The 24,412-nt window shown below is 53.6% G+C and overlaps 4 protein-coding genes across 4 annotated transcripts; 3 read left to right on the forward strand and 1 right to left on the reverse strand.

Annotated features, from left to right (window-relative positions):
• Positions 1 to 66: 66 nt before the first annotated feature.
• On the reverse strand, positions 67 to 3,940 carry SMAC4_00750 (uncharacterized protein). The gene is made up of 4 exons (XM_066089485.1): positions 3,924 to 3,940; positions 3,195 to 3,680; positions 1,379 to 3,133; positions 67 to 1,320 (listed from the first exon to the last, which is right to left on the reverse strand). Exons 2-4 carry the CDS (start codon positions 3,256 to 3,258, stop codon positions 434 to 436), a joined length of 2,706 nt encoding a protein of 901 aa, XP_065946469.1. The 5' UTR covers positions 3,259 to 3,680; positions 3,924 to 3,940; the 3' UTR covers positions 67 to 433.
• Positions 3,941 to 7,029: 3,089 nt separating this feature from the next.
• Positions 7,030 to 8,760, forward strand: SMAC4_00751 (uncharacterized protein; the record flags this gene model as incomplete). Its single annotated transcript, XM_003349814.2, has 1 exon — positions 7,030 to 8,760. The coding sequence occupies one exon, from the start codon at positions 7,030 to 7,032 to the stop codon at positions 8,758 to 8,760; it is 1,731 nt and encodes a 576-aa protein (XP_003349862.2).
• A 2,254-nt stretch (positions 8,761 to 11,014) lies between these two features.
• SMAC4_00752 (uncharacterized protein) lies at positions 11,015 to 16,106 on the forward strand (the record flags this gene model as incomplete). The annotated part of the gene is made up of 1 exon (XM_003349815.2): positions 11,015 to 16,106. One exon carries the CDS (start codon positions 11,015 to 11,017, stop codon positions 15,860 to 15,862), a length of 4,848 nt encoding a protein of 1,615 aa, XP_003349863.1. The 3' UTR covers positions 15,863 to 16,106.
• Positions 16,107 to 16,698: 592 nt separating this feature from the next.
• SMAC4_00753 (uncharacterized protein) lies at positions 16,699 to 18,643 on the forward strand. The gene is made up of 2 exons (XM_003349816.2): positions 16,699 to 16,886; positions 16,950 to 18,643. Exons 1-2 carry the CDS (start codon positions 16,796 to 16,798, stop codon positions 18,170 to 18,172), a joined length of 1,314 nt encoding a protein of 437 aa, XP_003349864.1. The 5' UTR covers positions 16,699 to 16,795; the 3' UTR covers positions 18,173 to 18,643.
• Positions 18,644 to 24,412: the final 5,769 nt, after the last annotated feature.

Below are 24,412 nucleotides of genomic sequence, written 5' to 3' on the forward strand. Positions count from 1 at the left end.
TACCATCTTACAAGCGGGGGGTTATCACTTTATTGCATAACACTTGTGAAACGGGAATGACAAGTGATTAACCATTCCTTCGGTGATTAATGCTATTCTACAATGGCTCCTTATGTTTTTTCCGCCACACCAAGTACCTCTGGCGTCCTGAGCGAGCTTGACTATTGGTACACCATGTGTCATGACATATCATTAAAAATACAGGACAGGATAAAAAGCCGGTGGATAAAAAGTTGATAATTCTCGTTAGGTAAAGGGGCCAAAATGCCGGGTATAGAGTTTGAAAAACCAAGGTTCCAATCTGAACCCTAGGCAACGTTAGGGTATTAGGTCGTTGCCAGTGCCTCTGCGCATATACCAATGTGAAGAGAGCCTGGGTACAAAACTCAAGCCAGAAACAAAACAAAAGACGTTAGTCAAGATGGATCTACGTTTAGTAGTAGATCTTCTCCTCCCAGATAGGAGGCCTAGTCCCCTCCTGGTCCCAGACCAAATGTCCCTTCTCGTCCAACTCGCAGCCCTCGTCTGTGATGGGGATGGCCCTGCTCGTGTGCTCCACCTCCTGGCGAGACACGCCAGCACCGTTGGCATCGCTGGGGATCCAGAGAAGTGGTACATCAGAGGTGACACTGGGGGGGCAGTACGCATCTCTTTCGACCTCTGCGGCGTAGGGATCAAAGTGAACACCCCTGGGCAAGAAAGCTCGCAGGGTTCTGTAGTCGGAGTAGATCCAGGGCTTGAGAAATTTGGTCAAGAAGTTGGGTTTTTTGCCCGTCATGTAATTGGGCTCATGCCTCTCGGCATCAAGAGCTTCCTTTGCACCAAGGATTGGATCTGAGGCGCGGCTCTGAGCACCGTTGGTACCATTTGACGGAATCTTCTCGGTGTAGTTAGGGCCAGTCGTCGGGCTGTTGCCATTGGTAGGAGCGCCGTGTCCGTTCTCTGTGGCATGCGAATTGACAGGAGTGTCGAGCAGAGGACCCTCCTCCTCCGCAAGAAGATTGAGAGGAAGATTGAACATTAAGGGATTTAGGGCGGAGTTCATGCTGATGTGGAAGAGGACAGTAAAGACGAGGAAGATGATCATGAGAACAAGCGGGCCGGGGGCAACAGAGGCACCGAAGAGGCCGATCATGCAGATTTCAGCCAAGTAGACGCCAGTGAAGAGCTGCTTCATGGCACGAGGGTAAATGAGACCACGAGTGTCGATCTGAGTGTCCGTGACAAATAGGACATTGTAGCGCCAAGCGAGATAGAACAAGCCCATAGCGAGTGCAGCCCAGCCCAGCATAAGAGGAGCAATAGTCGAGTATGCGATGGCTATGAAGAAGTTAGTAAAATGCGTGTATGGTAGGTAGGTGGGACATGGAAAACTTACCGATGACCACAATGTTGGTATAGACTGGCAAGGTGCTGCCCCAGGAAATGGCACTTAGGTTCGCCCACTTGGTGTATAGAGCGCGAGGAGTACTGGCCAAGAACTTGTACAGAAGATTGAAGACGAAGAACCCGACTACCTGCGTCAAGACCGAAGTCGCAATGCTCAGGCCCTGTACAATGAAATAGGAGATGTAGAAGTTGGAGGATTTTGGCAAGTTCTCGGAAAGGAGACTCGGCACGGAACCAGGGTTATCATAGATTTTCTTCGCGACGGCAGTGGCAGATGAGGCGACAGTAGCGACCAAAAACACCTGGATCACCTGGAAAGCGAAGTAAGCGTTCTGAGTGAACAGCTCGACCCTGGAGAGCGACGGCTCGCCGGCTTGCTTGGCACAGATACGGATGACGACCGGAACCAAAGACATGAGGATGGAAAGAGCGACGGAGGGTAGCAAGCCGGTGACAACGCCCATGATGACGTCGGGGATCTTGTCGAGCCATGTCAGGAATGAGATTGTCTTGAGGAAGTTGACGTTGCTGATAATACCGACAACACCAACCGGAATAGCCCAAAAGACGATCATGGCGGTAATGAAGGCATAGACAGCGTAGCGACGAATGACACGCTGCCACCAGGAAATGGCAAGTGATTTCCAGACAATCTCAGAGGGGCGGATACCGATGTACTTGGGAGTCATATGAAGTCCCTGGTGGTGGGCCAGGATCTGGGCGGCTCCTTCAGCATCAGCTTGGGTCCTGAACTCAATAAAAACGCCAGGGACCTTCTTGAAGGCTCCATCACGATACTTGTCCTGGGCTGCCTCGGCCTCGGGAATGAGACGCATCAGCTCCTCGCGGCACCAGTCGATCGTGTCAACCTTCTTGCCGATCAGGCCCAGGGGTCCAAGACGATGAGTTGGACGCTTCTTCCTAGGGACCCAGCGGGCCGCAATGCTACCAGACTCGGCATCCAGAGGGGCCTGCTTGTCGATGTCGTCAACAGCACCTTTGACCATGGCCTTTCGGCGAATCTTGTTGGCAAGCTTGATCAGCTTAACCTCGGCCTTTTCGAGGCGCAATGCAACCTTGTCGCGCTCCTTGACCAGTTCGTCGACCTCCTTGGTTTCGCTTGTGATCCACACGTTCTTGACAGAGGCACCAAAAATCTTGCGCAGCTTGTGCTCGTCGAGATAGGGTTCTGGGACCGAAGTAAAGAGAACCGTGCGGGATGAGATGCGCTGGGAGTAGAGAGGGCTGATGAGAAACGCTTGGCGAAGGTTAATGTAGAACATGCACTCTCGCATGATGAGGTACATGACGAAACCGAGAAAGATCCAGCTGATGAAGACGTGGGCATAATAGCGGTTGTATTGTGTGTCGCGGTCGATGTTGCCGTAAGTCAGAATATCCAGCTCCTTCTGATCACCACCACCGGTGGCATTGACTGGGAAAAGGACGGGCCAAGTGATGCAGCAACCGACAAAGCAGATGGTGACGGCCATGCGCAAGTAGCGGATGAAGAGGTACGAGTCGAGCGACTGGTGCTGAAGGGCGTAAACATCGGGTATCTTCCAGAAATCCTTGAACCAGCTGAATAGGCCGCTTGATAAGCTTGGTGATCGTTCGTTCTCTCGCAGACTGCCTAGGTAGGTTCTGGGAGCATAGTATCTTCGGTTGCTCTTGCGCAAGATCAAGAAGATGACTATGTAAATGGCGGATGTGACGAGGACCGGGACCAATGTTGAGATCATTCCTATTGTGTTTCATGGTTAGTGTTGCCGCCCTTTGCTCTAGAATGCTGGTTCTTGACCTACCCGACAGCGATACCGGTGTCTGGGCCTCGTCCGTGTCGGAGGTGTTCCTAGGTATGTCGCTCATTTCGGCGGTTTCGCAGGATAACCCGCTCTAGATATTAGATGTAGGTATTTTGTTGCGTCGATATGGCGGTTGACGTTCCAGTGTGTGAGTCCGGTGTAGTTAGTTGTTGTTGACGTGAAGCTCACCCGCAGAGGGAGCTGGGACAAATAAGGTTGGGCCACTGCAGCTCAAGGGTTGTTAGAAAGAAAGGTCGTCTGGATAAAACGTGAAGATGAGGTGGGGGGAAGAAAAGACTAAAAGACTAAAAAAGTGGGAGTGGCGGGATAGGGATGGGACCAGGGAGGAGAAGGGAGGGCGGCTGGGCATTTACGTCGTTAGGTTGCAGGCCACGGCAGAAGAAGCAAGGAACCAGGACAGGGCAGCTTTTGGATGGTCAGGAAGGTTGCACCCGTGTAGCTCTCTGGTTGCCTCTGGTTGTGGTACTACCCAGATTCCAGATTCCACAGATCAGCTTTCGAGTGTCCCTTGACGGGTGAGATGTGCCCTTTTTGAGGGTACACGACAGAGAAGAAAACTGAAAAACGGGGGAAAAGAAACTGGAGACGGGAGGGGGGAGGCCATGTGGATAAGTGCAAAAGAAACAAAACATGAGACCCCGGCCCTCGACGACCAGGTGGACATTTGTTTTTGTGTAGGGTAGATAGTGGACTGCGGAATGGACTCACGCTATTGCTGAAACGGGGACTGCCGTACTTGGCTTGACTTTAGGCTGTCTCGTTGTCGGGTTTAAGTTGTGTGACTTTGTTGATTGAGAAAGAACTGAGAGACGGATGCACAACTTTTGCACACGCAAGCGCAAAAAGCAATCCGCAGCGGCAACGCAGTAAGTATGTGTGCTGTGCGTTCAATGTCCCAAAGGTGAACTAGAGGTAAGGGTCGACAGGGACTGCTGAAATGCCCACTTGGTGAAGTGAAGCGGAAGGAGGTGATGATCCAAGGGAGCAAAAACTGAAAGAGCTTGGACCCTATCAATAAGACACAGGAAAATAAAGAGGAGGCAAATATCGATACAAATTGTTAAGGGTCCGTCGGGTCAGTATCACCAAACCAGTAGGTAGTTCATGTTACTATAAAGGAATTGGCATTTGATATCATACTGAACGCCCAATGATGAGGCCAAGCTTTGATATTCAAGCTTCTTCCATTTTTTCCCGTTTCTTCTTTGTGTGCGCCTTCGGTCATAGCATCGAGCTCCCGCCATGATCAAGTTTCCGTCGCCAAAGAAAATCCCAAGAGGAAGTGGAAAGGAGAGGGTGACATCTCCAATGACGCAACACGCCGGAAATCTGCACGTAGTGTTGCTTTCGTTCCTTCCCGACGATTTGATCAAGCTCGGTGCATGTGGGGCTCATGCCCCAATCAACATTTTTTATTGGTCAACGTAACCCCGGTACTTGGAGCTATTGCCAAGCCATATCCACTATTGAGCAGGGATGGCGGGCACGGTCTAGATCACCGCAATCATGAACCTGACCTCGAGATCCTGCCACTCGCCAGCCATTCAAATTCACTGCCATCGCACACTCCTACTGTCCCACTGACCCATGCCAACCTGAGCCTGCGCCCGTGTTTTCAGCCTCTGACGGAGCAAGAAGCAGCAAACAACTCACCGCGTAAAGGATATTTGCATCCTACTACCGAATATTTTCGGATGACGGCGAACAGCCCGACGACACTGACACTGACACTGACAAGACAAGACAAGATGAGGGCAGAAATGATAGCGCTCGACCGATATTGAAACGGGCAGGCGCTTTCTATGATTCCCAGATTGGCCTTCATCACCGGGTTGCCGAAAGCCGTGAGCGCTTCCCTCGTCAACCTCTTGTCACCGCCAGCCAATTACGTTGGAACCATCACGAAAGAGCGATGTGCAACCAGCGTTTCCGAAACAGGGTGCGCCAGTGACCATTGTCGAGACCATTTGTTTCAGAACCGAACGTTTGGCCTCTGGCAATCTTGTCAATCTGAAAGGGCAATCATCCGGGTCGATGCCGCAATCCACCCACCGATACCCTAGAAAATGAAGCATCCCCGCCGCTACCGCCATCGTCGGTCACCGTCATTGTCTGTCTGTGATGTCTGCCTCTGATGCGAATCAAAGGGAGGAATGGTCGGGCAATGTGAATTGATGAAATGCCGAATCGTGATTTGACGCGACTGGTCACCGAATTGTGGAAGGAGAGCTCCGCTTTCGCACCCCGCGCTACTGCAGCTTTCAGCTGTGATGGTCCATTTGGAGCAGTCACGAACCACGTCGAAAGCCACTGGATGCCACGGTAGGAAATTGGACATTGAAACCCTTTCTTTTTTTTCATCAGGATCATGATTTGCCTACCTCTACACCGCGAAAGAATGCGCAAATTCCAGACTGCGATGGACCACGAGAACAGCTTGCCCGTCTAAGCTGAAGGGACACGCGACTTTTTGTTTTGAATGCGACAGGTTTATCATATCTTTGGCTGCCATTTTTCGATTTCGTCCTTCATTGCGCAAGACGTGCGTGGCCTGTGACAAATGCAACAACTGAGCCGGTCAGGTCCAAAAAGGGTGCGCAAATCCCGGCTCCACTACATCGGGATCTGAGGACCCTGAGTGGCCGAAGGGCAACTGCCTCGTGGCTGTGGGCCCCGCTTTCGGACCCTTAGGACAAATGGAGCTCTTCATCGCAACACTTTCACACATGTAATCGATTCCTTTTTCCCTTGCCAACAAGACCGGCGACATGTCCGCGGCACCCGGTTCGTTCTGTTTGTTACTCGCAAACACAGACCGCTTGTGGCTCAAATTCACGTGTTCAGCAGCTCATGGTTCTTCAGCCATCAGAGCTGAAAGCGGCAAACACCATCCATACGTCACACGCGTTGGTACTTGAGGCCATCATCGCCATCAACGTACCCAAGGTCCTGAAGCAAGACGGACGGTTTTAAGAAAAACTTCCACGGCCAGCGATTCACGACAAATGTTTGCGGCCATGGCGCCATCTTTGAATGTCTCACGTCGTTTTGATGCTCAGGGATCGAGATTCAAGGCGACTTGACAGTTGTGTCAGGGTCGAGGAGGCCTCATGACTATGCGCGGTCGGTAACACATCAAGACCGGCATCACACAGTATTAGACTGGGGTGATGACAATGTACGGATGTGTCAACTGCCTAATGGTGTTTGGACTTACAGTCGAACAACGGTAGAGTGAAGTTGGCACAAGTGTCTCAACCTGCCGAGTGTTTGAACTGGATCTCAACGCACTACAACAACAAAATACGACTTGCCGGGATACTGAGGAAATCAACATCAGAGAGTCTCTGGAATCCAACGCGAAAGTTCTTGGGATAATGAGATTATTTGGTAGCGGACATGGGCTCCTTACAGGGCTTGAGTGTCGAGTGTATCCCTTACATTACTCACAGATCCGGCCCCTTCTGGACAAACAAAGCAGATGACCGCAAGCTTCTCTGCTGTTTCCGTCATCTTTATTCTTTGCAGCCCCGTCTCTACTCCTTTGTTAGAGCTGCATTTGGCATCAGACAGCTCTGTCTGACAATGCCTCGTTCACGTTGCAAAGAACAACGGTTCTTTGTTGAGCTTATGGCCGAGGAGACAATGAGCCATCCCTACAGTATTGGGAGAAAAAGGCACGACTTATGGTAAGAGGTGATCGCCTTTTCGGAAGAAACATGCTGTTCAACTTCAACTTTATCACCATTCAGACTGTCGAGCAAGAGCCAGCTCTCATTACCACCAGAACTAATTTCACCAGGTTCTCAACATCATGACACCACCAGGCCGAAAGATCGTGGCCACTCATTTGGCGGATCACGAAGACGACGAAAACCGGGGACTCAGGGGCTACGTCAAAGCAACCGACTATGCGCTTCCTTACATGTCGCAATGGTCACGAATCAACGATGAAGACGTCAAGAGCGAGCTACTCCGCCATATCAACTGCGGTTATCTCTCCACGCATGGTATTCCGCCGACACTCCTCGCATTGAAGCAGCACGCCCAATCTCTCTGTGCCCTCATCCAAATTCTGCAGCCAGATGTCAAGGTCGCCGAGGTCCAAGTTGATGGCGCTACATCCACCAGCAACGAAGGTTCCAAGGGGAAGGGCAAGACCAGTGCCTCATCGGCCGACGACGGTCTCGCTCTGAAACTCGAACTTAACTCAGCTTTCGACTTCCTCAACGACATTCGCACACCTTACCACACCGACGATGTCAACCACCACAAGCCCCTTGTCTCACTGATCAACGAAGTCCGTGGACGCAATGAGGTTTACGGCACCGATTACCACTGTCCCCTGACCGAGATCCAGCACTATTCGCCCCCGGTAAAAACTTCCAACACCACCACTTTCGGCCAGGAAGACCAGGGCCCAAGGGAACTTCGCCCTTACTCCAACCTTCAGAACCTGCTCACCCACACCAACTCCTGCCTGGAGCGCCTCGACCACGAGTATACCGCCACGGGCGGTCTGCTGAGCGTGCTCCCCACCGACGCGGACCACGACACCCAAGAGATCAAGCACGCGCGCACCACCTTGCTCGGCCAATGGCTTCTCTTCACGCAGCACCTTGTCGCGCGCATGCACGAGCTCGAGCGCAGCTACGGCAACGCGCTTGACGTGCTGGCCGGCGAAGCCGCCATTCCGCACCAGGTGCTCGGCAAGCTGGGACCCGACGGCCGGACGGGCCGAGCGGTGGCCTACCCGCAGGACCAGTACATTCTCGTCAACTCAGGCGACGACGTCTACGAGTACATCCACAGCCTGCTCGACAAGCGCGAGGCGGTCCTTCAGGCCAAGGAGAGAGTCTGGCGCCGCAACGGCGCGGTCGGAGAGGAAATGTGGCACAAGAACCCGCAAACCGGTGCCGGCGCCGACAACGGCACTGGCACTGACGGAAACAGCCTCTTCGACCAGATGGAAAAGGTCGATGGAGACCTCGTCGGCGCCTACTTCTCGCGTGGCATCGTGCAGGTGGACGTCACCACCCGCTACTACCGCCTGGCCAACTCCGGCAAGGGCGTCCTCTTCGTCATCCCCGCCCACGCCGTCCACCCGGGCGTCGAGCACACCCGCCTGCTGGAAACCCAGCCGACCATCATGGCCACGGTGCAGCCGCGCTACCCGCCGCGCGCGTCTGAGCTGGAGATGAAGTACACCCAGAAGCTGCGCGAGGCGGGCAAGATCCAGCAGGAGAACCTCGACCTGCACTCCGAGATGGGATCTCAGAAGGAGCAGATCCGTACCCTCACGGCGGAGGTGGAGAGGTTGAGCCACGCCAGGGATGCGTTGCTGAATGGAGTCGGGAAGGGGGAAATGGAGGCTAAGAGTGAGGCGGAGGTGCTGAGGAAGAGGGCGGAGAGGGCGGAGAAGCTGGTGAGGGAGTTGAAGGCGGGGAAGAGTAAGGTGTTGAAATCGGCGACGAGATATGACTATGATTTGGAGGAGGAGGAGGAGGAGGAGGAGGATGAGATGGAATTGGATTGGGAGGCGTAGTAGACTGCTTGCTTCTTTGATGGTCGAATGATGTTGGTGATTGTTCTTTTTGTTGACTTTTGCTGCGGTATTGTTTGTCCTGTCTGGAGTTGGTTCGGTTTTACTAAAGGAGGGAAAGTGTATTGTCTGTATTATCCTCTTAACGTGTAACAAACGGTTGATCGTTTCGTCTGGCTTCGTGGTGGGAAACTGTTTCTGTTTCTGTTTAGACGTAAGACCAGCTTGAAACCATTTCGGTTCTTCCTTGTCCCATGTCTATATCCTTCGTCATCTGGGAGGTGTTACACTTCAGTTTTTAGATCCACAGCTGTGATTCTGTACGCTCTTATCATCTCCCCACAGGCAAAAGACTTGTCTCATAAGGAGATGAATTGTACTTTTCCTCATGTTACCCGGTTTGAGAACGGCCGTCGGTTTTTGTCTCGTGTGCTACTTACTTGTACTTGGGTGGAGATTCGAGCTTGGTGTTGCGCGCGGGCAGCTGACAGCTTGGGTCATGGCGATGTCGATGCGATAATGTTAACAAGTTCGACTCTGACCCTAACTGATCACTGAACTGACATTGACACAATCCTGATCCGGGTTGGTCTGGTAAAGACATGGAGAGACGAGACGAGGATGGAAGCGGAAGATCGACAATGTCCAGCATTTGGTCCGCCTTTGCTAACCTCGATCTTGCCTTGGCGTTGGTCCGCCGACCGCAGCGCACATTCATCATCAAAACGAACGATCGTTTCTTGGCTCCACTCTCACAATCCCACACGCCCTCCATCATCTGGTTCCTTGTTTCCACCCACCCCCCAATTGGTTTCTTTGTTTATTCTCCGGTTGGTGATTCCAACGATAAGCTCACCTTGTCCCACTGTTTGTTTCCCTGCCAACCATCTTCCCTCCCAACCGCCCGTTGTACTTGTAGAAAAACAACCCCACCGCGCGCGCATCAATGGGACTCAATTGCGATTGCGACAGATTCCGGATTCGACGACGAGACCGGTGGACTGGGAGTGGGCGCGCGCCCTGGAGATTACGATTTTGCGCAGCCCCTCCCTGAGCCTCTCGTCGCGGAAAACTGACCAATGAGAGGTGCCATATCGGGCCATTGTTGACTTAGCAGGATCATGATTTCTGGGCGCGCACGCAGTTGCAGCGGAGCTAGAACCACCCCCACCCCCCAAACCAGCCGCGGCGCCGCCCACTCCCGGCTTTACCAGCCTCCCTTCTTTCAACCGTCCAGCTCCACTGGAACCTGGCTGGCTTCCTCCCAAGGTGGTGAGAGAAAGTCCGCCGACGAAGGGCGGAGGGGAGGAAGAAGCTGTTGACCGGATCTTTTTGGTAGAGTTCTATTTTCTTCACACCGTAACATTGCCCTATTCTTTCCACTCCAATTGCTCAGCTGCCGCCCGCTTGTTCTTTTGAGCCTTGTGGTTGTGCGGTCTGGATCTTGGGCCATCGCTGCAGTGCAATCGGTCGAGGTAGGCAAGGGTCCTCTTCACTTCTACTGGTTCCTTGTTGGACGACGGGTGAATGTATCATCGACTGTTGACTTTCACCTTGACTTGACATTCATTCTGCCTTACGAAGCACCAAGTGCAAAACTCCCTTGAGGTTTTCGTCCCATCATCACTCCGTCCTCGCACTACCAGCACGTCAAGCATCGCGGGAAGCAAGCAAGCTGCCGCATATTTTCTGCAGCTGCTACCTACCCTCTGCGGGGAAATCTAGGTACTGTACCTACCGCAAGCCCGGTTTTAGTCTGCGCCTATCTCCAAAACTCCACGTTTCGTTCTCCATTCCAACTCCCCGTCTCTGCATTCCAGGTTTTCGGTCGCTGCCTTCGAGAAGGGGAAAAGAAGTGGGGACTTTCAATATTCGGCGGAGCAATTCGACTTCTCATACTTGCAGACGAGAGACACCCATTCCGTCATAATCGGTCGAGTTGAAACGACCGGGACAAACGGGCGACCTGGTGACAAAGGAAGGAAGGAAGCAACCTAGAGACAAAACCGCAATTATTGATACTGGCCTCAGCATCTGGAACCACGGAAGGTGAAACCGCAACCAACGAAAGAAAGGAAAGAAGGACCGGGGGAGGAAACAATGGTCAAGTCGTCCTTTCCCTAACGGTTTCGGTTTCGAGAGCGACGTCGACGACGAGGAAAGAGCAAACGGGAGGAGCACACATTGAAGGTTGAGCGCTGCAGCGTCCAGGCACTTCCTTCCCCGCCAATCATCATCATCCGGGGCACCCCAAGCCATGGACCGGCCCCGGCCCCGGCTCCAGTCCCGGCACCGACCCGGGTCTCAATTATTAGCGCCGTCACCGCCAAGCAGGTCCGAAACATCGCCATCCCGGCAATCAACGACAAAGTCACATACCGGACATCGACGACATCAGACTTCACTCACCACATCTCTTTGCCTGGCTACCCTGGCGGCGGCAGTACCCGTGTCAGCCATCACTCTTCCCTACACAACCACCACCATCCTCCTTTCTGGATCGCAGTCACTTCTCTCGAGCAACTCGGACAATCATGGACTCGCATACATCTTCACTGCTAATGGGGACAACAATGGCGTTGACTTGCTCGCCATCAACACCTCGTCGACGTTGGATGCGGATTCCTTCAAGCCGATAACGCTAACCTCCGGGCTACCCTTTGTTACCAAGTCAAAGACGAGCGGATTTGCGCCAACATTATTAGAGAATGGCACATTGGCAGTGCTAGCAGGTGATTGTGCTGCCGGAGCCACGGAAGAGTATGGAGACGAGGATGCCATTCCCGCAGTATGGAGTTATGCGCCCTCCTTCGAAAAGGACGGTGATCCCAAAGGCGTCTGGACAAAACACAGCACCCAACAGAACCTCAAGAAGGGCAGTATAGGGACAGGACCAGGAATCCCCTATCTCCTCGGCTCCTCGCTCTCCTTCTCCTCACAAATCTACCCCTCCATTTCCGATCCCGTCATCTACATCTACGGCGGCATGTGCCCTTTTTCCAACTCTACAGCTTCGACATGGCAGGCATCTGCCCATTACTCGAATCGCATGCTCAAGATCTCATCTCTTTCCTCAGATTCTTCTGGAGCAACGCCTTCAACTCCGACCGGCGGCGATGAGGATGACGTTGTGCAACCGGAAAACGACAGCAACGACGGAACCGACTTCACCATCTCTAATCCCCAACTGGGCGGACCTCCCATCCCGGAAGCCGGCTTCACCTTTACCTCTCTGGTACCGAGCATCACGAACAGATCGGGCATCGTAACACAACAGACCTCTCACGTGCTGCTGGGTGGACACACGCAGCATGCCTTTGTCAACATGAGCACTGCGGCTATCTGGAGCTTGCCCGCAGAGACCTGGAGCTTTGTGTCGATTAATCCACCTGCGGAGGAACCAGCCGGATCGTCATCTGGCAGCGAGCAGGCAGATCTGGTTGTTTTGAACGTACACCAAAAGCGGTCCAAGCTGAAGCAAAAGAGAGGAGGAGTAACGACTGTGGATAGCAGATCGGGACATTCAACCGTGTTAAGTGAAGATGGAGGCAGTTTGGTCATCTTGGGAGGCTGGGTAGGGGATGTGTCGCAACCGGCGGAGCCACAGCTTGTGGTAATCAAGATTGGGGCAAGTTATGATGATTGGAGCTGGGAGATTCCGGAGGACGACCATGCACAGATATTTGAGAAGGGAGAGGGGCTTTACGGCCATGGTGCTGTGGTTCTGCCAGGGAACGTCATGATGGTGTATGGAGGGTGGGAAATCAAACCGCCCAGGACAGCATCTTCCAAAGCAAAGGTCAAGAGGTGGCTCAACTCCTTTCTGGGTCTTGCCGACAGCAACAACCTTGAGAAACGACAGTCGCCTATCGCCACGACGAGTCCGAGATTTTTCAACATGACATCTCAGTCCTGGGCGACAACCTATACTAACCCGCGACCGGATTCGAATGGCAATCCGACTGTCGATATCCCTCCTACCGCAAGCGATCCATCTGATTCTTCTAAAGTCAGCCCAAATCTCGGACTTACCCTGGGATTGGCACTCGGTCTCGGGATTCCGCTCGTAGCCATTATCTTCACAGTTCTTTTCTGCCTGTGGCGTCGACGACAACGCCGCCGGGCTCAGCGCGACCAAACCATTCGCAGCTTGTCCATGGGCATGCCTCCTAGTGTCTACGGCACAGCTTTTGGCGGTAGCATTAGGCACAGCATCAGTGACTGGGGCGAGAACCCATCTAGTTACACCAATTATGACAACGAAATGGCCGAGCAAAGAAGCAGTGGGTTTGGCTTTCAGTTCCCCTGGAACACGAATAACGACTCGAACGGACAGGGCACTCGTTCTCTGAGCGGTGGGTATCAAGTTGTTGGTCAACCAGGGCACTACCAGCCATCCGGTCCACCAGCTGCTAATAGCACCGGGTCCGGAGTCGGCAGGTTGCGCAACGCGAGGGGACTCTATATCCCTACTAATGGTATGGACTTTTCACCGCCATCTGGAAGAGGGATTGCGAATCCTAATGGGATCCACCCCATCTACGAGGAGGCAGACGAAGATGACGAATACAACGAGAAAGATGGAGGAGATCTAGGGGCGTCCGGGCGGCTGATCAGTCCTGAGTATGACGATGACCCGTTCATTACCCCTGCCGGAAGCGTATTACGGGCAAGCGCTGTGGCCAGCACGTCATATCCGCCAACTAGCAGTGGGAGCGGAAGTGGAAGCGGAGGGAGCATGCATGAAGAGAAGTCAAGCCCTGGCTTACCACCACCCGAGATCATATCCTTCTCTCCGAAGCAAGGGCAAGATCAAGACCCAGAAGTTCGCGGTTGGAAGACGGATGTGGACGTGGCGGACGCCGTGCTGGCCGCTAAAATCAGCCGGCATGGATCCGTTACCACCACTCACCGGGCAGCTACCGCTGCTTCGCTTGAGGCTGCCACGCACCAGCCTGTATCACCTACCAGTGCTCGTGCGATAACATCACCCCCACGGCGAGCATCGAATAAGTCCACCAAGTCGAGGAGGGCCTCTAACCCATTGAGTAAGAGCACGTTAGATATTTCGGACGACTCCCGCGCAGGCAGCGACCATCGCACGGGAAGCAATCTGTCCGACAAAAGTGCCTTCAGTTTCATCTCGGGTAGAGAACATCATCACGCATCACCTCTTTCTCCGGCCCATCACCAACTCCGCGTAGCGGCCGCAGCAGGAGAGATTCCCAAGCCAGGCAGTTCTGGCAGCGGCAAGTCTGGCAACAGCAGCCACTCAGGAAACAGCGGCAGCAACCATTCACTCGCAGCCTCCTCTGCCTCTAGTGGGTCCCATTCTGGTTCGACAGCCTTCGCATCCGCTCGATCCAACCTCCCTACGCCTACTCCCAACTTCAACTCCCTCCAGGCCGAAGGCGCTGACCTTCTTTTCCCCATGTCCGGCGGGTCAGGCGACAATGAGCGTCCGGGTGGGGAAGAAGGTGGGGAGCAACAAGAGTCCGAAGAGGACTGGGAACCAATCCCCAGCTCGCCGTCCAAAACCCGTCGGAACTCCCGTCTCGACTCCCGTCCGCGCAGCTGGCTGGGCAGCCTTAAGCGGATGCTCAGCGTCAGCGGAGGGTCGGGCGGATCTGGCAGCTTCGGTGGCGACAGCAGTCCGACCAAGGAGAGCTTGTTGCATGGTAACGAAGCTAGTGGCTTCGATAACCATCATCTCTCCCTGATCGGCCTCAATCCCGGCGCTTTGGGCTTGGGACTGGTGAGGCGGAAGCAAGGCCGTGAGGCCTGGGATAATAACGGAGAGGAATCGTCGGCTAGACAGGCTGCCGGGGGAGAAAATAACAACGCCACGGGAGAAGGAGGCCAAGGAGATGATTGGGATGTGGAGAAGATGGTAGAGCAGCGGTTGGTACAGGTCATGTTTACTGTACCCAAGGAGCGCCTGAGGGTGGTCAATGCGGAGATTGAGCGCGAGGAGTCTATCTTGATCTGTGATGTCAATGAGGAGGGGAGCAGGACCAGTAGAAGCGGTACTCCCAGCAGTGTTGGAAAGGGGAAGGGGAAGGGGAAAGAACGGGCCGAGGGACAGGTGCCAGATACTATCGAAATCATTGCTGGTTCGAGCGTGAGGAAGACATCCGGCGGTAGCCAACAACAGTCAGAGTCGGACTCTGGGACCACCAACCCGATGTTGACACCTGCATCAGAAACCACCGGTCAGGATCATCCTCAGGTCTATCTTCACCCAACCGGGAGCCCTACCCGCGGACAAACTCCTTCACCATTACCTCTGCTGGATCTGACCCTTCCATCACCACTAACTCTTTCCCTGTCACGTTCTACCTCGCCATCACTCTCGCTTCAGCTGCCAGAATTATCCCAGCCACAACGACAACCTGAGCACTCTTCAGGCTCCTCATCCCTCCAACCTCCTTCTCCAACCAAGTCCCGCACGGCCATCCGCAACCAACCAAGCACGCACGGTCTCAACCCCACCACACCCTCATCTGAGGGATCCGGCCTAACACCATCAGGAGAAAACAACAGTACCCAAGTCACTCCCTCGCCGTCGCCTTCCCCCGAGAAGAGCTACGGCCGTGGTGGCCACGGCCGCACAAAATCCATCGCCCCCTCCGTCCGCTCAACCTACAGCGTGCACTCCCTCCGGAGCATAGCAAGCGGCGTATCTGACACCGGCACCGCGACGCTGCACGTGGCCGAGGCGGTCAAGATGGAGAGAGTGTCGCTGGCTTCGGTGTCGGAGGTGCGGTCGTCTGTTGAGGCGTTGGCTGAGGTGCAGCAGCAAGCACGAGAGTCATCACTCGATTCTGAGTTACTTCACTCGCAGTCTTCGCAGTCGCAACCGCAGCCACAACCAATGCAACCTCCGCCTCCGCGCCCAACCCCGTCTCCTGGTCCGGGTGCTGCGCTGTCCGGAGGACCCAGAAGAACCAGGACGAGGGTGTTGGACTTGGTGGAAAAGTTTGAGAGTGTCGGATCAGGCGCGGCAGGAAGCCGGGAATCCAGTCCAGCGCCGTCGGCGGTCAGTGGAAATAGTGGTGGCAGTGGTGGACGGCCGGGACTAGCAAGGAGGCAGACTGGAAGCTAGGTAATTACCAGTCGGCCATTCTCTTATGGTTAATTAATGTGTGTGTATGTGTACGAATTGCAAGGCGGTGCGGTCGGTCCCTTTTTTCTAGTGTAGCCGGCTTGGTTTGGTCTTTTCAGTTTCCGTGGATTGGCTGGGTTACGGGGCGGTATGGTTGCCGGATGGCTTACCGAGGCATCGAGAAGGCGGTCTTGATAAGGCCATCCTTCTATCTACACTTCCAAAGGCAAGGGAGTTCAGGGGTGTGCTTTTTTTTTGCTTTTTTTTTTCTTTTTTTTTTTCTTTTTTCTCGTGTAGGGATCATCAAGCAACAACGGTTTGTCCGTCATCAGTGTATTAGAAAGTTAGATGTTATGAGGGCGATGTCTGTACGTTAATTGGACAGCGAGCAAGCGAGCGAGCCAGCACATCTTTTCGGTCTTCGTTGTGTTCGCCAGACTGGGATATATGATGTAGAGTGGTAATTGACTCTTCGCTAACAAATGCAGAAAGGCGTTAGACCGGACCCGTGAGTCTGGATCAGTTAGACTGGATCTTGCTTTTGGGATCATGGGTTCAGTGGTAAACAAGTCTCCGGTCTAGACCGTCGAAGCTTGAACAGCCCTGATGCCGGCAATTAACTACATGTGCCCATTTCGGCTCCGAGCAAACATTGGCGGCTAACCATCGCTGCTCGACGCTATTGAATCCTACAACGGGTCAAACTATCGATTTTTGTCACCCAAATACGACTAGAGGACCACACTGCCGACGAGCTGAAAGTAAAATGATGAAAAGTGATGGATAGATTTGAGGTGTCATGAGTGGTGACAAAAAGGGACCGAGTCCCGTAACTCTTTAAACAACCATTTTAATCTCCCTCTCTTCTACCCCAAGGTTGGATTCACCCTCAGTCATTCGTTTACAACTCCAGTCTAGTCACTCGTTCAAATCATGAAGAACTTTGGTATTGTCGCCCTTTCGGGCGCTGCCCTGTTGCAGGGCGTCTCTGCTGCTTGCTGTCGTAGCAACAAGTGCTTGAAGGGTATGTAAAATGGGTGTACTCATCCTTTTTATTCCGGTGTATAAGCTGACAATCGGACAATAGCTCTTGCTCTCGCGGACTTTGAGGGTGTTATGGACTGCAAGTCCAACCTCATCGTGACAGTCACCCCCTCAGCAAGCACCTACACCGAAACGGTCACTCTCGTCCAGAGCGCCGTCGACACCGTTCTCTTCACCGAGACCACGACGGAGATCGCCTCCACCGCGACCCAGATCCTCACCGAGGTTGTCACAGTCACATCCGCAACCGAAACCGACTTCCTCACCGAGACCGTCACCGTGCCCTACACCACGACCCTGGTCTCCCTCCTCCCCGAAATCACCTCGACCTCGACGGTCTACCAGAACGCCCCGACCGTCTACAAGCTGAAGGCTCGCCTCGACACTCTGACCCAGATCGACGAGGAGCCTACTGAGACCCTGACCAGCAGCAGCCCTGCTCTCACCAGCCCTGCTAGCTCTGCTCTCCCCACCTACGCCACAGCCAACTGCGCCGACTGGTCCCAGTACTCCAAAGCCTGCAAGTGCATCGGCGTCTCAGCCTCCACCACCACCGCCTCTGCCGCCGTTGAGACCGTGACCGTGACCGCCTCCAACGCGCTCACCACCGTTGTCGCCACCCTCTCCTCCACCTACACCGACATCATCAGCATAACCACGACCGTCTCCGGCACCGAGACCGAGACCATTGGCGCCACGGACCTGATCACCGCCACCGCGACCCTGACCGTCTCCGCCGTCGAGACCGTCCAAGCCACCTCCACCCCCGTCTCCGTCATCCCCCTAATGTGCAAGCCCCGCGGCCAGTCCTTCCGCGCCAGCATGCCCTTCCCGGACAGCTCCACGCGTTGGATGAACAACGTTGGCGGCAGCGTGATCGCGTGGCAATCCTTCTCCAGCGTCCCCGCGCCAGGAAGCGCGGGCGCTATAAGCTCGACCTGGACGCTCAATGCCGAGGGATACCTGGAGCAGGCGCAGCCGTTCAGCGGCGCGACGTCCGTGTACGCCGCCTACGTGCTGGTCAGCGACACGGGCGCGACCGTGTCGGTGCGGCCCAAGCTCAAGGCCGATGTCGAGGCCGGCGTCGCGGCGGGAACGATGAAGCGCGTCAAGGGGTGCGTGAATGCCGGTACCGGACAGCTTCAGCTGTCGGCGAATGGAAGGGGGAATATGCTGTCGTGCGGTAACGGGCTTTACATCTCGTCGGGCAAGGATGGCAAGGATGTCAGGAGTGACTGTGTTCTGCTTACTCCTGCTGCTGCTTAGGCTTAGGCGGGGTGATGTGATGGGGTCTGATCTCAATGATTACGAGAGCAAGAGACGCAGGGTAGGAAAGGAAGGGATGGTATTGGATGAGTGCGTGCGTGCGAAAGAGATGAGAGGGGTAATGATGTAATGGGGTATTGGGATTGAAAGAAACGGGGGTAAAGCAGACCTCTAGCATGCATATTAAGGATGATAGAGACTTTGTTTATCCAATCTTCCTTTTCTTTTTCTCAAGAGGGAAGATTTAATTCCTCGGCTACAAGGCTCAGACCAAGTTATTATGTTATTAGATCAAAGACATATGAGGTAGCGGTGGAGATAATGCGATGCTGAAGAAGGATATACCGCTCAAGCTTGTTTACCCATCTTATCACTTACCGTACCTAGCATTATCCGATATTGAGAAGTATAGTATCACATGGCCAGCTAACTTTCTCTGTAAGCCGCTGCGCAGGCATTGACCAATTAACAATGATGGAAGAAGCTCCTCAGCGTCCAATATCCGGAGTGTCAGCCACCTTGCTTCTTGGAATATTCGAGCTTAAGAACCCGGAGCCATTTACCGAAACTTTGCTGTGGCGGTGAGGGAGCGATGGTTTTTGAGCGACAATGAAGGGACACTGGGGGTTTATTTTGTTTCGTTTTGTCTCTTTCCCGTGGTATCTTTTTTGTCTCGTCTTGTTCCAGTCCAGTCCCCCACGGCCGAGTCGGTCTTTACTGTCATTTGCTGTCATTTTTGGCGTACTTTGTTCTTGTGTTCGTCACCCCATACCTTACACTTGCGTGTCCTTTGTAGTAAGTAGGGTTATGGTGGTTGAACAAGGCGCCTGGAAGGTTGAGATGAGGTTGCTCAGGTCTAGCTGTCTAAGTCAGTTGACGTTAGTCATCCATTACCGTCACCACTTAAGTGTCTTTGAGGGAAGCTTTGACCGCTATTCAATAATAACCGCCGAGTTTACCGCACGCCTAGCTCAGGGCGGCTGTGGTAGCTCAAAGGGTGGATAATAGTAAGGCCAATATCCACGTTATAAAGGACATTAGCTGGCGAGTAGGTGTAAAGAGGTTGGGGAGCTTACATGTGGCATTCACCCAAGCTCTTTCCCTCACACGAGGGAGATACCACTGGTCACAAATCGGTGTTAGTAGCATGCCAACAACAATGTCAGCAGCACGAGTACGATACCCGCAGGCGGCAGTCCAACATGCCATATCCTGTCGCCAACCTTCGGGAAAAAAAGAAAAAAAAAGAACAGAACAAGAAACGCAAAGCAACGAAGCCTCCCGCTTCTCATCTTGCGCGACCGAAGTACAAAGCACAAGGCAAGTCCGTCAGTCAGGGAGGTGTGAACCCTATTTGTCCTTGTGGTGATACTCCTGGTCAAGACCAAGAGGGGAACACGGACATGTCAGTTTTCTTTCGAACCTTTCTTGGTAGATGAAGATGAAACGGAACACGCAGCCGGTCTCGATTTCCGGTTCCGGTTCTGTGGGTTCACAGCAGAAAGGACATGGCCACACGGCACTCAGTGTTCTATGTTGTGTCACGGCGACACTGGGCAGCGGATGGCTCCTGGAGACGAAGGAAATGATGGGGGTTGCAAAAGGCGAAATATGATGCTCATCTACTGCCCGGTACGCGTACCCTACCCAACGCAGGTCAGGAGTTCTAGGTGAGAGTACCGCACGGCTGACATATGTATCGGCTCCCCGGGGCATAATCCTGTTTTAGAAAGGCATTGACCGCCTTTCGGAGCACATTGGAAGCAGTACCTGATGGACATGAATCGGCCCCATTTATCTCCGTATCCGATAAAGAGCGGCTGACTATGAAGACGTGCTCGTGTCATCTTCTCCATTACGGTATCGCTCCAATCTGCTGGCCGAGGAGTAAAGCTGTCCACGAACTGCTCTCGAAATCAGCCACGATGGAAGTCAATCCTGGGCCTTATTTGTATAAAACTACAGCCCCTTGTTAGTCCATCCGCATGAAGAAGTGGCCGAGATAGGACCGAAAAGGAAGACTGGGTCAACATCACAACCGGTCTGGGGAATCACGGGTGCGAAAGATCAATGGCACTAAGCTTATTTACCCCATACTTTCACGATGGACGGTGATGTTGACGCGGAAGGTCGTTCAAGAACTCGAGATACCCGCGACCCCCGCACCACTTTGTTCTGGCGTCCACCATAAACGCTGCAGGGTGAATAGAGGTGTGCTTCGTATTACCTCAAATAGCGTGTCACTGCTTCGTGTTCACTCGGAGCGTTTACGCTCACATATCTCGACTGTGTCCGCATCCGAAAAGTCGAAAGGCTGGTGAAGAAGAAGAAAGAAGCATGAGATATACGTACAGAAAGAAGAAACCGGTCAGAGGGCAGTCATCAATGAAGAATAGCAAGCACTTCCTGGCTTCATGAAAGGCCAAGCTGAGACTTTCTCAGTCAGTCATGTCTGTGGGAACCAGCAAATGCGTAACACTAATGCGCATCACGGCCCCCTTGTTTTTGTCTGTGTCGATCACGGCCGGTGAGAAAGCAAAGTCTCTCAATCGAGCAAGGGTCATGGACAACCCCTCATTGTTGATCTGGGGATGGCAGCATTGCTCAACTTCCAGAAGTTGGGAACATGGGGTCTTTGACTTTGAATGGCAGTCCCTATAGGGCGCTAACACCATCTATAAGGTTGTTTCTTTTGCTGGGACAGACAAAGCCTCTGTTAGCACACGTGTGGAGGGGATGCTGCGGCTTGCCTATTGACTCAATTACACTACACTTACCGTAGGCGCCGGAGACAGGAGATGATGGTGCTCGGATATATGTACCCGTGTTCCATTCCAGAAAACAAGGCCGAAAGGAAGCCGGGGCGATGAGGGGGACAATGAACAATAACCGTGCCGCAGTAGGGTGTAGACAGATCTGGGATCATCGCTGCCTGTCGAAATCGGCGCCGGCGGTTGTGGACATGGAGGTTTCCCACGTGCTGATACGATTGAAGATTCGAAGACTCCATCGAGGGAAATTCGACTTGTTTGTTTACAGGACAGGCCAGGGGTGTGCAGAGGAATATCGAGCCTTGGCTGACATCAAGCACCATTCCATGTCGCTAACAGCCGGCGTCAATAGAGCCTCGAGCCGCTAAGACGGGGGCAGCAGCAGGGCTCTCTTCAGCAAGCGACACCCGGGAGACATGGTCGCCGGGCTGCTATCGGTAACACCAACAGGGGGGTCACCGGGACATCAACGGCGGCAGAGGGTTGGTTTCATACGGCAAGAAACATGGAGGCCGGTGTAAAAGGGGAGGTTGAGACTTGAGAGGACGGTGTGCCACTGGCGGGGGAAAAATCCCGAGCCCCGACTGTCAAGGAAAGCCAAGGCGCGAAGTTCTCCATCTGAAAAAAAACAAAACGAACATGGGACTGAAAGACGAGACGAACCATAAGAGCTGAAGAGTGGATTAAGTCAGACGAGACTAAACAGCTAGACGCCCCGGGACCTGCACTAACAGCCAAACATTTCTTCGGAGACTTGTGAGTCCGTCGGGTGTGCGAAGTGGATTACCTGTAGGCTGCCCGCCCGAAGCCCGCCCGTTTCGCGAGGTGTCTCCAGCTTTTGGTATCCAGGTATCCAGCGTTGCGGCTAGACGCGCCAGTCGTGTTCTTTGTTTTGAAGGTCTCAGCATCATCGACTCGTGTGCTGAAGGGATGGGCCTGGCACCCGCGGATGGAATCTGCAAGCGGCTACGTAGTCGGTATCTGGATTCTGGAGTGCCTGGAAGTGAGGTGGCCCAGGTGGGTGAAGTCGGGATGTCGCCTGCGCCAACACGGGCATGAACGGGGCATGAAGAGAGGGGCGTCGGCGACATACTGTATCAATCGGGAATTGGCCGTGGCCGCATTGGCCCAAGAATTCGACATGATTTTTGGAAATTGCTTTTCTGTTTTGATGTTCAAGTTCCCCGTGATTCCCGCCGCCCTTGGAGTTGCTGTCCAGGTCTCCCTTTTTGTTGAAGTGTGTGCTTCGACAAGACGCCGGCAAAGGCATGGCGCCGAAGCGAAGATCAGCAGCCCAGGCCCCAGGGCGACATTTTGGTTGGCGGACCGACCCAGTCGTTTCGAGGCAGGCAAGGCAGACTCGCAGGGGGGCAGCTGCGCCGTGTGGTCGCGGATGCGTGCTGAGGCAGTCCAGAAAATACGCGGGAGCTACGACCATGCAACGGTACTATGTACCTCGCATGCGAACTGCTCAGATAAGGTTGGGCCCACCCAGCAGTGTTTCAAGTTTCTCTCTTAAAGCGAGGGCGGCGGCATTGGTACTGAAGATCCCAAAGCGCCAAGTCAAGACCTTAACAGAAGCGAGCACCTCTAACGTACCCGCGACTCCATGGACATCCATTTGTCTTCAAAAAAGTGACGACATTGGCAGGGCCATTGTCCATCATGCCAAGCCCCAAGAACACGACGCCAAGTTGAGCCAAGCTCTGGAATTTCTCCAAAATCTCCAACCCTATCCACTGCTCTCGCTGTTTCCGTCCATGTTATGAAACTTTTCCAGTGGATATGTTCGCCGTTGCGGTACCGAAAAAGAGGGAGAGAGTGATGGTTTGGTACCTCTCATGTTGATGATAACCACGGGACGGGTCTTTTTTTCTTCTTCTTATCACGCCGCTGTCAATGTCAGGTTGTGGTTGGGTGTACCTCAGATCTGCCTTCCCGCTCCTCCATCCAACGAGTACTGTCCAATAGTAGGTGCCGCCTGTTCCGAACGCCCACGCATTGCTTATTTATGTCCAAGGACGAACGCGGCCAATGTCGACGCACAAAAAGCACATGCAACCCTTTATATGCGGGGGAAGGGGGTTATAAGCTTTTATACGTGCAGCTCTTTGTGGTGGTGCAGAAACATGAATTCACACAATCACTGCAAAGTTATCGTGACGGTCACGATACAACACGAGATCGGCCTCACTATCAGACGGTAAAAGGGTGGACTCGTATCTGACCCCATCCCTGTCCACGTCAAGTCGCCTCCAGTCCCCTCTTCCACTCACAGAAAAAGGGCTCCTCCCAGTGGCAATCGGCCAACTCCACCCCGATCAAAGTGTTCAAGGGCAAAACGGGTCCGTTGTTGGGCAAGTGTCTTGGACGGAGACTGGTGAAGCAGTCTTCCCAGTCCCACTGCTGCTCTCTCTGAATCTCGTGCTGCCCTAGGTCGCTGCCATGATCAATTCTTCTCGTGTGTCATGGATCATTCAATCAATGCCTCACCAAATTCCAGTCAGGGAGAGAGCACACATATGTATAGGTTGCGGTTACAAGTGCCCAAGAAAGTGTCGGTCCAGTGTGCCTGCTCTGAACGGGTGCGGTTGATGGACTTGGTAAAAGGAAGGTTGGCAGTGTGGCCTGCCCCGGGCCCCCTTGTACCTACACACTAAAACCTGCCACTTTGGGCAGCCCCCTCCATCCGGCCTTGTCGTCTCCATTCATCAGTTTCTTTCCGTCCAGTCCTTTCCCATTTCGTGCTCTGCAGACGATCGATCTGTCTCTCTGTCCCTCGTCTCGTTTCCAAGGCACTCTCCTGCAAACACTTTCTCCCACCTTCCCCCCCACTCTCCTCTTCCGCCGCTCATCTGCATCGTCTCCGTCTGCCACCGCCCGACTTTCTCCTCCAACTTTCTCCTGCTCAACCATCACCTCAGCCTCCTGTAGAGGATTGTCAATTCCCTGAATCTCGTCTGCTCTGCTTCCATCTGTGGACTCCCAGTTTGAGGCCATCGCCAAATCCCAATCGCCTTGGACGCCCACCTCGCTTCCCGCTGCTACGTACTCGACGACAAAGACGACAAGTGACTCTTTAGCTGGACGTTGCTTCGACTTTTGTCCTGTTCCGCCCGCCTCGCTTCTTCATCCACCACAAAAGAAAAAAAAATCTTCACGCCACGTTATTCGTCCTGGACACGGACCATCTTCGCTACGCTACAGTAACATAGCTTGCCCGGCTGGCTTGCAATGGCTTTCTAGATCGACAAACTTCTGATACCGACTCTCTCAACTCGGCGTGTTTTGGAAAGTAGGATCACGGGCTACTGGGGGCACTTGGCGTTGTTATTGTTGTAGTCATTCGATAGGTGGCCGAGAGGGGAAAGCCAAGAAACACGAGGTATGTTCCCGTCGCGGAAGCCGAGGTGGGGATTCTGGCAAGTGTCGACCTAAAACACCCAAAAGGGAGACCCCAGCAATATCA

Source organism: Sordaria macrospora, chromosome 3 (assembly GCF_033870435.1).
Source record: "Sordaria macrospora chromosome 3, complete sequence".
NCBI lineage: Eukaryota > Fungi > Ascomycota > Sordariomycetes > Sordariales > Sordariaceae > Sordaria > Sordaria macrospora.